The 14,182-nt window shown below is 45.0% G+C and overlaps 1 protein-coding gene across 1 annotated transcript; it reads right to left on the bottom strand.

Moving 5' to 3' along the window:
- Positions 1-5,112: 5,112 nt before the first annotated feature.
- On the bottom strand, positions 5,113-6,050 carry LOC103013696 (olfactory receptor 1I1). Its single transcript, XM_028164318.2, is given in 2 exon segments — positions 5,113-5,258; positions 5,261-6,050. Coding segments are annotated over 2 exon segments (936 nt in total).
- Between the last annotated feature and the right edge of the window lie 8,132 nt (positions 6,051-14,182).

The following is a 14,182-nucleotide window of genomic DNA, read 5'->3' as shown; positions in this document are numbered from 1 at the left end:
GAGTGTGGTCTGGGGACCTCCCACTACACAGATTCATAGAGAAGGAAGTGACTCCCCAAATCTCTGGCAAATGTACATTTGGAAGTAGGAGCTCCCTTTCCAGGACCTTGGGCTCAAGCCTTACTGAATCCTTCCTCATGTCTTGTTGGAAGTGGCTTTCTACCCACTCTGGTGGTATGTTTTGTCCCCCAGAACCCCACATGGGCACAACTTGAACTGTTCCAAGCTGCAGCATGATCTTGGGAAAGTCACCCACCTCAGAGGCCATCCAGCATCATGGTGGAGGGAGGGATCAGGTTTTAGGGTCATACCAGGTTGGATTGCAATTCCTCCCCACCCCACCCTAATCCAGCATGTGACCTTGGGACAGTCACTTTCCCTCTATGATCCTCAGTATATGAATCTCTAAAACTGCTTTAAATACCCAATAAAATCCCATATGGAGAGAAAGAAATGTTATTGTACTTTCATACTGTCCAGGGTCATTCTGCTCCTTCAGATCTAGATAAGACTGGCTCAAACCTCTTCCAACATCTTTGCTGAGATTTTGGCAGATCTCTAGATGATTATTTTCTCATGATCTCCTGTTGTTGCTGAATTAAATAGTTTCACTGTAAGCTCAATGTTCCTGGTCTATAGGATGAGGCACTTACTCCTCTCCTTGATTTCATCAGAAACCCACTCACCCAAGGCCCCTGGGTGTGGAATGGGTTTTACTGAAGTTTGGGAGAGTGGAGGGGAAGTTTACATTGCAACTGCAACAATTTAACATTGACTGTTAGACATCTCTGTTCCAACCCAGCCTACCCGACCACCTCGTGTGGCATCCGAGTCTTGCCATCACATTGCCTTCCCATCCATCCATCCATCCATCCATCCTCCCACCCATCCATTCATTCATCCATTTGTTCATTCATTCATTCATTCACTCAACAAGTAAATTTTGAGTGGCTGCTGAGCCCTGTGAACCATGGAGGTATGGCTCCCTCGCTCTCAGCTCAAAGTTAAGTGGGTGAAAGAGACATTCATCAAAGAGTCACACAAATGAATGTAAAAATCATTGATATGGTAAGGAGAATGAGGGGATAATGAGCACCTGATGTAGCTGGGATAGGGAGGGGGTGAGGGGAGGCTTTCCTTAAAGTGGGGTTTGCATTGAAATCTCAAAACTGGGGAGGCATTAACTCAGGGTGGGAGTGGAGAGACAGGAGCAGCATATACAAAGATCCTGTGGCCCCATCTTTGTTTATCCCTTCCTTTTCTGATACGGGGATTCAGCTTTCCTCACCTCTCACGTTTTAGTCCCTTTTGGTCTCCCTGCTGCTTGTCACTCCCATCTGTCTATACAGGGGTTTGCAAACTAGGGCCTGAGGGCCAAATCTGGCTCTTGAGCTATGAACGGTTTTTAAATTTTTTAAATGGTTGAAAACAAAAGACTACAGTTCATGAACCAAATTTCATGCTACTTTTGATAATTTTGTTTTGTAATTAAGACTGTCAAACCTAGTGTCCATGAAGGAAGACTTAGTGATAACCATAGGATTAACATGTCCGGTGATACGTAATTTTAGAAAGCCCACATTAGATGGCAGATTTTAGACAGGATTTTTTGGGTTGCAAATTAACTAGGGTTTTTCTGCAATCGTGGAGCCTAGACAGTTGATACAGAAGGTGGAACCTTCTTCCCGACTTCCTCTTTGTGAGATGTAGTCAAGATATTTTGGTAGTTGTTATATTTGGGAGCACCTGTTGCAAGGTAGCCAGCCATATTAGGAGAGGCAAGTATGTAGGAAGGTTTCTGGGGTGGGGGAGGGGAGGGGAGAAAAGGAGTGGACAAATACCTGTCATTAAAACCCAAACAGCCAGATCCATTTCTGCAATATGTTTTACTTTCTTTAAAACAAACAAACGAAACCCCCTACGTGCTATATTTTATTGCTACAATTTGGGGAAGAGGAATACACAGAAGGTAGATATTAGTTGAGAATCTTTCTGCATCATTTTGATGACTTTAATACATTTTTCAATGCAATGGTTAAAAAAAGTACTATATTTTGTGACATGTAAAATGATGTGAAATCCAAGTTTCAGTGTCAATAAAGTTTCATGGGTGCTCAGCCGCGCACCTTCCTCAATGTACTCTCTACCGTGGCTTCCTCGCTATAGCCTCAGAGCTGAGTCGTCATTGCAACAGAGACTGTATGTCCCATAAAGCTGATATTTACTCTCTGGTCCTTTACAGAAAAAGTTTGCTCATCCCTGACCCATGGTATAACTTAGCAGCAGGCTTGTTCGGAAGCACCTGCCCTCCCATACACCTGCTTAACCCTTATCATTGTCTCCTCTGCCCTTTGTCCAATCCCTGTGGTGAGGTCTGACCACAGCTCCCTGCACACTCACTCTCCCCTCACTGTGGGCTCTGTCCCACCAAGAGAACGTTGCACATGCTGTTGGCTCCCAGGGGATGATTACACCGGAGGTGGGTGGAACTGGGCCAGTTCACAGCCAGGATCTGTGTTTCTGAAAAAGAGCAGCTTTTAATCCATTTTGTGAAATGGCACTATCGCCACCTCATGGCCACTTACTCCAACTGTAGCTGCAGTTCTTTCAAAGCATTTGGCATGGACCATCATCCTCTCCAGGACCCTGTCTAGGGCAGGGAAAAATGGAAAATGCCCATGGAAAAATGCCCCAGATATGGTTCACTCATATTTCTGAACAGATGGCCTATTCAAGTTCCAAGTCTCTACAGCTTCCCTCCATCCCCCATCTATCCCAGTGATCCTCAAACATTAAGGCTCATGTAACTCTCCTGGGGTTGTTAAAATTACGATTTAGTGGTCTGGGATGACGTCTGAGTCTTCATTTCTAGCAAACTCCCAATAATATTGATGCTTCTGATTCATGGACAACTTTGAGTATCAGGCTTTACTTTTTCTAAAGAAAAGAGGTCAGCAAATCCTTCTGTAAAGGGCCAGATAGTAAATATTTTAGATTTTGCACACCATAGGGTCTCTGTCAAGACTACCCAACTCTGCCTTGTAGCTTGAAAACAGTCATATATGATACATAAACTAATGGGCGTTGCTGTGTTCCCATAAAACTTTATTTATGGGCTCTAAAATTTGTATTTTATATAATTTCAATCTGTCACGAAATAGTCTTACTTTAAAAAAATTTCCAGGACTTTCCTGGTGGTCCAGTGGTTAAGAATCCACACTTCTATTGCAATGGGCACGGGTTTGATCCCTGCTCGGGGAACTGGGATCCTGTATGCCGTGTGGCACGGCCAAAAAAAAAAATTAAAAAAAATTTTTTTACCAACCATTTAAAAATGTAAAAAGCACTTTTAACTTGCAGGCCATACAAAAAACAGGCTGTTGGATGGATTTGGCCCATGGACTGTAGTTTGCAAACCCCTGCTTTAGGCACCAAGTTCTAGACAATATCGTGTGTCATTAAGACCTGGGGCTATGGGATGGGTCCTCTGAATCTTCGCTATGGCTTATTAGCAGCTTCACTTTTCAAGCTTCAGTTTCTTCATCTGCAAAATAAGGAGCTATATTACCTACCTTGTAGGGTTTTTGTTTAAAATTTAATGAGATAATGTATATAAAGGGCTTAGCCCTGTACAGGGCACATAATAAATCTCAGCTGTCGATATCATTATTGTCATTATTCTGAGACCCAGAAATTGAATCCATGCAGCTTGAATTCTTCACCTTTTTCTCCAGTTGTAGCACAACTCCCTTAACCAGAACACAGGGTAGGTCATGGACTTGAGATGATATATCTGGGCATGGTCTTTGCATGATGCTGGCCCTTCCTAAACAAACTGTATTAGTTTGTTAGGGCTGCCATAGCAAATTACCACAAACTGCATGGCTTAAACAACAGAAATTTATTCCCTTAAACTTCTAGAGTCCAGAAGACTCACATCAAAGTTGTCAGCAGGGTTGGTTCCTTCTGGGAACTGTGAGGGAGTGTCTGTTCCTTGCCTCTCCCCTAGCTGCTGGTGGTTTGCTGGCAATCTCTGGTGTTCCTTGGCTTGTAGAAGCATCAACTTGATCTCTGCCTCCATCTTCAGATGATATTCTCTCTAGGTGCATGTCTGTGTCCAAATTCTCCCTTTTTATAGGTCCACCAGTCTTATTGGATTAGAACCTACCCTAATGACCTCATTTTACTTTGATCGCCTCAGTAAAGACCCTATTTCCAGATAAGGTCACATTCTGAGGTACTAGAGGTTAGACATCGACCTATCTTTTTTGGAGGACACAATTCAACCCCTACCACTAACTCTCCATGAGTTCCAGGCCACCCCATACACTGGTTGCTGATAGCACCGGTAGAATTGTATTGGGTTTGGAGTCAGGTGATGGACATCACAGGAAACACGCGGACTCTGGAGCTAATCCAGGGCCAGTGTCCTCCCACTGTGCTCTGTGCACTCCCTGCTTCAGGACCACCTGGAGAGCTTGTTAAGGATGCAGACTTCAGGGTCCAGTGCCAGGCTGTTGAATCACAGTACCCATGATCCAAATGCCAGCATCTCCTATGTTCCAATCTGGGGAATGGGGTGGCTTTTTTATGCCAATTATCCCCATGCAAAGTCAGGACCACAAGGCCCCTGTGAGACTGAGGCTGGTGGCTGCTGAATCCAATAGCAAGTGAGCTAATCTCAACAGATCCTCTCAAAGTCCCCCCCCCAAGTCACTTAGGAAGCACAGTGATGTAATACATGTGGCCAATGCACATTGTCTTTATCAATATTAAAATGAGTGTAGCTAATCTTTCATTCCACTAGGATTATCCATGTAGCAATACTATAAGCCTGATACCCCAGAAAATTTAAGGCTACTTCAAAGTCTTCTCTGCTACTCTGATCTTTGGGGGAAGATAAACCATGGGGAAAATGCACATTCCCTTCCGGTAGCACTTTGTTCATCTCATATGACACATTTACCAAGTTGCTCTGTGATTATTTATTGACAGGTCTCTAACCCATGCCAGACTCTGAATGCCTTGAGGGCAGAGATGGGGTGTATCCCTGTGTCCCAGGCACTGAACAGTGGTCCTGGAACATGGTAGGTGCCGAACAACTTTTCTGCCCTAGGACTGAGAGGGGGCTACTTTGCCGACCAGCTTCCTTAGGGCTGCCTTCGTGTCCTTGTTCCTTAGGCTGTAGACAAAGGGGTTCAGCATGGGGATGACCACCCCACACGTCAGGGCAGCTGCCTTGTCCTTCTGGGAGGAGCGGGAGATGCGGGCTGCAGGCACACAGCGAAGATGGTGCCACAGTATAGTGACACCACGGTGAGGTGTGAGCTGCAAGTGGAGGAGGCTTTCCATTTGACCTGAGCAGAGAGGATCTTGAAGACTGCCTGGAAAATGGAAGTATAAGAGAGGAGGATGCACGTGAGAGAGCTGATGCCCAAGACGATGCCGAAAGGAAAGATCACCGGCTCGTTGGTGTGTGTGTCTGAGCCGGAGAGCTTCGGCAGGGGTATGAGGTCGCAGAAGAAGTGGGGGATTTCAGAGCCGGCACAGAAGGTCAGTGGAGCCATGAGGCAGGTGTGCACAAGGGACTGGAGGTTGGTGATCAGCCATGGCCCCGCCACCAGTAGCCCCCACACACGGAGGCTCATGATGGCCAAGTAGCACAGAGGGTGGACAATGGCTGTGAACCTATCAATGACCATCACGGCCAGGAGGAAGCTGTCTATGGTCCCGAACAGGTGGAAGGCATACATCTGGGCGAGGCAGCCTGCAAAGGGGATGGCTTGGCTCTGAGTCCAGAGGTTCACCAGCATCTTGGGGACGGTGGTGGAAGACAAGAAGACGTCGACCAGGGACAGGTTGGAGAGGAAGAAGTGCATGGGTGTGTGGAGGTGGGTGTCTGTGATGCTGGCCAGGATGGTGAGCAGGTTTCCAAAGATGGTGACCAGGTATGTGAGAGGAACAGCCCAGAGGAAGATCTGATGCTTTGACTTTTCCGAGAGTCCCAGGAGGAGGAATTCTGAGACTGCTGTTCAGCTTTCTGGTTCCATGGACAGTCTGTGTCTACTGTGAAAGATAAAAGGGGAGAGGGAAGCGACATAAAGCTGAGAGTCAGAGATGGAGTTCCAGTCTCAGGTCCCTACAGTCCCGTAGGTTCTGTGAAAACCCTTGGAATCCTTACAGCTCCCTTCTGTGGATTTCTGTTTCCCCAAACAAAGCCATCCATGTCCTTCCTTCCTTCCTTCCTTCCTTCCTTCCTTCCTTCCTTCCTTCCTTCCTTCCTCCCTCCCTCCCTCCCTCCCTTCCTCCTTCCTTCCTTCCTTCCTTCCTTCCTTCCTTCCATCCTCCCTCCCTCACTCCCTCCCTTCCTTCCTTCCTCCTTTCTCTTGTAGTTTGTTCATTTATATGGTAGTATTTAAACAATATAATTGCAGCAGCAACTACAATCAGCACAATCAGGTTGGGGATTATTTAAAATAACTCAACTCAACTGAGCAGGAATGTTTCAGCTGGCTAGTGAGTAGCCTTCTGGCCTCAAGAATTCAGCATACTGGGACAGCATTCAGTATATTTTCAGGGGAAACAGAGATGTTGGGTGAACCCAGAAAGCTGGTTAAGTGGAAGTTTTATTGTTTTTATTTATTTATTTTTGGCTGTGTTTGGTCTTCGTTGCTGCATGCAGGCTTTCTCTAGTTGCGGTGAGCGGGGGCTACTCTTCATTGCGATGCATGTGCTTCTCATTGAAGTAGCTTTTCTTGTCGTGGAGCACGGGCTCTAGGTGCGTGGGCTTCAGTAGTTGTGGCACGTGGGCTCAGTAGTTGTGGCTCGTGGGCTCTAGAGCACAGGCTCAGTAGTTGTGGCGCAAAGGCTTAGTTGCTCCGTGGCATGTGGGATCTTCCCGGACCAGGGCTCGAACCCGTGTCTCCTGCATTGGCAGGTGGATTCTTAACCACTGCACCACCAGGGAAGTCCGTAAGTGGAAGTTTTAAAGAGAGCTTTCGCAGTAAGAAAAGAATATCTGGAGATTGAAAGCTAATGGCGTTTTGGAAGTATATTTGCTCTCAGCAGTAGCTTCACAGGACAAGAAATTTTGTATTTTCCTATGTTCTAGACAAACTGTCACTGCCAAATGAAACAGTTTTGCACCCTCAGTAAAATATACACTGTTGTGTATATCATGTCAAACAGCTGTTCAAAAATTTTTATTCAAAATAAAAAGTCCCAGACCCAGCACGGACTATTCAAAGATAAGCTGTTTCCATAACAATGAGAAAGGTGTGATCAAATGCCTACTTGATGGAAAGCAGAATGTGCTATATGTGTATTCCTGGAGTTAATATGATGCAGAAAAGCGAGTTTGTAAAATAACATGCTGACATGAACTGATATGAAAATATCGACTAAAGGAATGAACACGAGAGAACAAGGTTTAAAGAAATGCAAACACATAGGCATGTTTGATACTATTCTCATTCACCCATTTTCAGTTGCTAATGGATTTGATTCTAGTTTTATTTCCCCATCTATTTGGAAAGTCCCCATTACTTATTGGGACTTAGCAGCTTCATATCAAAAGTCCAGAGAAAGCAAATCTTTGTTGCATTCATACAAGACCACCAAAGCCAGTCGCATTTGCCTTTCTAAGTCTCCATTTCCCAGTGGGTGTATTTATCTTTCCTTTAAGTTAATGAACATTTACAGAGAACGTGTTAGGTTATAGACACTATACATGTCTCTATGAAACACAGATGATATAGAAAAAAAATCAACCTGGCATGATTCACCAGGTCCTTGTGAAACCTTAATATTGTCTCTTTCCAGCAACGAGAGGATTTCCCTTTACTTACCTCATTTCTTACCTGGTTAGGTCCCCAGGTCTTAAAACCAATTACTGACAGGAACACATCAGAGGCATTTAACGACAATGTCTATAAAGTGTTGAGCCTTCTAAGGAGCCACAGTTTTTAATGTGTGGGTTTCACAACGACTCTGAGAGGGAGATGGTGTTGACCACAACCGACGATAAGAGGACTGGGGCTGGGGGACTTCCCACGTGGCGCAGTGGTTAAGAATCCGCCTGCCAATGCAGGGGACACGGGTTCGATCCCTGGTCCGGGAAGATCCCACATGCTGCGGAGCACCTAAGCCTGTGCGCCACAACTACTGCGCCTGCGCTCTGGAGCCCGTGAGCCACAGCTACTGAGCCCACATGCCACAACTACTGAAGGCTGGGCGCCTAGAGCCCGTGCTCCGCAACAAGAGAAGCCACCGCGATGAGAAGCCTGTGCACCACAACGAAGAGTAGCCCTGGCTCACCGCAACTACAGAAAGCCCGCGCGCAGCAACAAAGACCCAACACAGTCAAAAAAAAAAAAAAAATAATGAAATGCCATTTGCAGCAACATAGATGGACCTAGAGATTATCATACCGAGTGAAGTAAGTCAGACAGAGAAAGACAAATATCATATGATATCACTTATATGCGGAATCTAAAAAAAAATGATATAAATGAACTTACCTGTGAAACAGAAACAGACTCACAGTGTTTGAATTGGTTTTTTTCCTGTATTTATTTTAAGCTTTTAATTTTATATTGGAGTATAGTTGATTAACAATGTTGTGTTAGTTTCAGGTGTATAGCAAAGTGCTTCAGTTATGCATATACATGTATCTATTCTTTTTCAAATTCTTTTCCCATTTAGGTTGTTACATAATATCGAGCAGAGTTCCCTGTGCTGTACAGTCCGTCCTTGTTTGTTATCCATTTTAAATTTAGCAGTGTGTACATGTCAATCCCAAACTCCCAATCTATTTCTTCCCCCCGATAACCGTAAATTCGTTCTCTAAGTCTGTAAGTCTGTTTTCTTTTTTATAAATTTATTTATTTTTTATTATTTTATTTATTTTTGGCTGCGTTGGGTCTTTGTTGCTGCACGTGGGCTTTCTCTAGTTGCTGCGAGTGGGGGCTATTCTTTGTTGTGGTGCGCGTGCTTCTCATTGAGGGCTTCTCTCATTGCAGAGCATGGGCTCTAGGTGTGTGGGCTCAGTAGCTGTGGCTCACGGGCTTAGTTGCTCCGTGGCACGTGGGATCTTCCCAGACCAGGGATTGAACCCGTGTCCCCTGCATTGGCAGGTGGATTCTTAACCACTGTGCCACCAGGGAAGTCCCTGTTTCTGTTTTGTAAATAAGTTCAGTTTTATCATTTCTTTTTAGATTCAGCATGGAAGCGATATCATACCATATTTCTCTTTCTCTGTCACACAGTGTTCGAATTGTTGGTGGACTTTATTTTTTGGTGTTGGGGTGTCCATGTTATGACTCTCATTTCTGTTTCCCCAGTAGGCCTCTCTATCTCCTGGAATCCTTCTATTTTTACCTTCTCCCCAACTGGCCTTTTTTTTTAAAATTAATTTTTGTAAGTGAAATAGGGAGAATTTTCTTTTTTTTTTTAATTTTTAATTATTTATTTTATTTATGGCTGTGTTGGGTCTTTGTTTCTGTGCGAGGGCTTTCTCTAGTTGTGGCAAGTGGGGGCCACTCTTCATCGCGGTGCGCGGGCCTCTCACTATCGCGGCCTCTCTTGTTGCGGAGCACAGGCTCCAGACATGCAGGCTCTGTAATTGTGGCTCACGGGCTTAGTTGCTCTGCAGCATGTGGGATCTTCCCAGACCAGGGCTCGAACCCGTGTCCCCTGCATTGGCAAGCGGATTCTTAACCACTGTGCCACGAGGGAAGCCCTCCATAGTGCTTCTTGAAATCTTATTCTTTCATAGAGTCTGGTCAGCTAAGAAGACTGAATCTTTGGGGTAGGAATTGGGAACGTGAGTGTTTGCAATGGTGTGCTGGAAAATGTTTAACAACTGGCTTGCTCTAAACAAAAAGCAAAAAAACCCCTGATTTGTGGTGTTTGCCAACTTCCATGGTGTAACTACTCCCATGGTGACTGATTTCAGGTTATGAACACGGGGTCACTGAATGTGGCGTTGGGAAGAGCTGGGTGCGACACACCACTGAGTGCTCCAGAGAAAGTCCTTAAGAGGGTCCAGCCCCATGTGCCCAGGGTTGAAAAGGGCATTTCCTGAGGTAACCTTTCTTCAGAAAAGCAGGTGGGTCCAGATAAACCAGTCCCTTGCGTAGGCACCGTGTTTGAACATTTCGCTCAGAGTCATAGGAGGTCACAAGGAGGAAGAGCTGGGTGGATGAAGGCTCTGGCATGTCCAGTAGTCTCCTGAAAGCGGGGGTGGCAGAGATGATTCCGTATCAATTCCTCCTCAGTCTATCAATGACAAAACATCAGAAGGCCCTGGCTCCTCCAATGAGACACATATTTATACAATATCAGTGTGTGAGAGAAGGATGTGTCACTATGGGCTGGGGTAACTGTTAGTTAATTAATCTAAAACTGATTAATTATATTAATTAGAGTTATCTGACAATTAGCCAGAGAAAGACAACCTAGTGTAAAGAGTCTTTGGAGGGATGCATGCATAAGGTTATATAGAGTTGCAGGTTGGCTTCCCAGAGGAGCTGGTATTTCATCGGAGACCTGAGGAATGAGTAGGTGCTTAACAGGTGGGCATTTGGGGGAGGCAGCCCATGAAGAGAGATCTCAGCATGGGCAGTAGCAGAGGTGGAGGAAAGATCTCAGTGGTTTCAGGGTACCACGCCTGCTTCCGTGTGGCTAGAGAATAAAATGTAAGTGATGGTGGTGAGAGGTGGGTCCAGGTGATGAGAGGTGAGTAGAGGTAAGTGTTGAGTTCATGTACTGAGAAGTGAGCCTAGGAGGGGATGAGATCGTGAAGGGACTTGAAGCTACTCTAAGGAGTCTGGATTTGGTTGGGAGAACAACCATTTTGGTTTGTCCAAGACTGATGGGTTTCCTGAGATGCAGGGATTTAAGTGCTAAAAAGCCTGGAGAAATCCCAGGCAAAGCAAAATGAATTGGTTCCGTATTCAATAGGCAATGGGAAGCCACTGAGGAATTCTGAACTGGGGAGTGATTTGATAACTCTTGGTTGTTAAAAGATCAGTTGGATCTCAGGTGAAATGAAGCTTCTGCAGGAAGCCATCTCTGAACCCTCCCTGGACTAGGTCAGATCCCAATTTCCAGGGCTCCCTGCATTTCTACTGGTCAGTCACATTGCTCTAATAATTCTGGCTTGTTGTCTCTCTTCCTGAAAGGACTGCTGGCTGGTGAGAACATAAGCCACGCTTGTTGTTTACTCAGCACCTAGCAAGCCTCATGGAAAACATTCAGTAAAGGCCTGTGAGTTGGGAGCCTGGCCTTGTCAGAATCGACACTCATGCTCCCTAACCCTACAGGTATAAACTGGGAATAATACCACCTCCCTCATCAAGACTGCAGAATGAAAACATTGAACACAGGGCTTGGGGGTGGGGGGTGGGGCTCAAGAAATCTTAGTGGGGTGTGAACCAGAATGGTAAGGCAGAAAAAGATGGGTCACCATGGATTGGAGCAACTGTCAGTTAATTAATCAACTAATTAAGTTGATGAATTCAATAGTTGTCTAATCTTATTATTTGATAACATTTTATTATTTTATCTTCTGATGGTGAATGGTCCTTACGGAGTTCTCTTGGCGGGGGTACCCAGACAGCTCATAAACAGAGGTCAGGGTGACCAATGCTGAGATGAGGATACAGGAGGCTGTGGGAACCCAGAGGAGACCCCTGACCTAGATTAGCACAGAAAGGGGGCTGGGTTGTCCCTAGACTACATTCCCATTCTTGCTTGGTTGCAGGCTGATCACTTAACTTTTCTGAGCCAGCATTGCCTCACCTGTTAAAACCTACTTGGGGAACTATTCTGAGGATAAAATGAAATACTTTCTGTACAGTAGCCTGGCATCACCTGACCAGGCTCTGGGTCAGCTGTTCCTGGGGCTGTAGACACAGTCTTCATGGGCTTACATTGCAGGGTAGTGCGTCTCCTCCATGGCTGCATATTTCAATTGCTTGGGAGAGCTCTTAAAAACTTCAGATGCCTGTGTCCTCCTCCAGAAGATTCTGACTTAAGTGATCAAGCAAGGGTCCCGACGTTGGTATTTTTTTTAAAAAGGGCCCCAGGTGATTTGAATGCATTGCAAGGTTGAACACTATTGGTTTTGTAGGAAGAGACAATAACCGAACAAATGAATAAACAAGGTAATTCGATGGTGACATGCACTTAAAATGGAAATACACCAGATGAGGTGACAGGAAATGACTAGAAGTGGTGAGAGTGTAGTCGGGGTGGGTGTTGGAGGAGATGGCACTTAATGAGTCCTGGGGAGTGTCAGGTGTTTAATTCACATGGTTCTTCCTCCTTTCCTTACACCACTGGTTCTCTAACTTGGCTGCACTTTGGAATCACCGAGGGAGTTTTAAAAAATATTAAAGCCTGGCTCCCAACCCCAGAGATCTGGTTTAGTTGCGGCCCAACCAGTTTAGTGGAGTCTAGGCCATAAATAACATAAAATATCCCATTGTAATCATTCTAAAGGGTACAATTCAGTAGCATTGTGTACGTTCACAATGTTGTGCAACAACCTCTTCTGTCTATTCCAGAATATTTTCAGCACCCCAAATGGAAAGCCCATACCCATTAAGCAGTCCACTCTCCCCTTCTCCCAGACCTTGCAACCAGAACTCTGTTTTAATTCTGTCTCTATACATTGCCTATTCTTATTCACAATAGCCAAAGGGTGGAAGCAACCCAAATGTCCATCAATGGACGAATGCATAAACAAAATGTCGTACATCCATACAATGGGATATTATTCAGACGCAAAGAATGAAGCTCTGATACATGCAACAATATGGATGGACCTTAAAAGCATCATGCTCAAGTGAAAGGGGTCAGACACAAAGGTCCACAAAGTGTATGGTGCCCCAGGACTTTAAAAAGCCACAGATGGCCCTGACGTACAGCAAAGCTTGAAAACCACTGCCTTATTCCATACTGGGTTTCCATCAATACAAGATTGATGTCCACGTGTGGGCTGACATTATTCACAGTGACAGCAATAGCATCCCAGACCTGAAACGGACTTATTTCTCAGGCAGATGTGGGGTGAGGACACCCAGTCCCCAAGCTGCTCAGTCTCTCAGACTGCTTTGCAGAAAAGTAAGGGGAGATGCTTCACTGAACTTGCATATGCTTCCTGAGCACTATTTTTCTGTGAGTTCACAAGCATGGTAGCTATGTCCTGCCTTCACACATGGCCAGAGAATGGCCATGTACCCAAAGAGCTCATACTCACTGCTTGAACACATGCATGAATTCATCTTTGCAGCAGTAGAGCCCTTTCTCTGCTCAATGCCTCTATTTTCATCTGTGACACCAACCCATGGCTCCATTTGGACCTCAGGTCCTGACATCTGGGGCCCCCTTTGCCTGTGTCGGGAGCTGAAGCAGTGAGATGTCACTGTGATAAAAGGAGGTGGTGTTGCTCAAAGACTTAGCAATTATCCTCATCCCAGGCTCCCTTCGGGGGTAAACAACCCATGGGTGTCTGACAAGACTAGATGAGAAAGCATCTCGTCAGGCAGGATTTTGTCGCCACAGTCAGGGAAGACGTCCAAGTGCCCTAGCTGCTCCTTCCCTCCCCAAATGTATCAAAGTTTTGCAAGCCACTGAGCTTGCAGTACAATGGGGAGCAGAGTTATGCAGCTGTCATTTCTCAGGCACATTTGAACAATGGAAACTCAAATCTTTTTTTTTTTTTTTTTTACTGTTATCACTGTTTATTTGACAATAGTTCGTTTAGTCTACAAGTTTAAGGCAAACATACTAATGCATTTGCTTTTCTTCAGAAATCATACTTATAAAGATTACGTAGTCTGTCCCAAAACTTCTAAGAAACGTTCATTAATTAAAAATAAGTCTCATTAAGATGCTTCACCAGGATACAAGAGTGAACTAAGGTGGTGTACAATGTTTTTTTAAAACAAAATTTAAAAAAAGGTAACGGCAATCCTTATCTTGTTTACACAATGTATTTTGAAAGGGTTAAACTTCAGAAATTACTTAAAGGTAAATAAGATTGGCAGCCATAAGGAATACTATTCATAAAATAAACACAGTTCTAGAGGCTACTTAAAAAAAGGCAGTACTTTGGGCTTCTGAAGAGGAGGAGGGCGCGGATGGTCATCAACTGTCTGCGGCGCAGGCGCGCAGG

Source organism: Balaenoptera acutorostrata, chromosome 2 (assembly GCF_949987535.1).
Source record: "Balaenoptera acutorostrata chromosome 2, mBalAcu1.1, whole genome shotgun sequence".
NCBI classification, from domain to species: domain Eukaryota; kingdom Metazoa; phylum Chordata; class Mammalia; order Artiodactyla; family Balaenopteridae; genus Balaenoptera; species Balaenoptera acutorostrata.
Note: the sequence above shows the minus strand (reverse complement) of the source record. Positions and strands in the feature narration are given on the sequence as shown.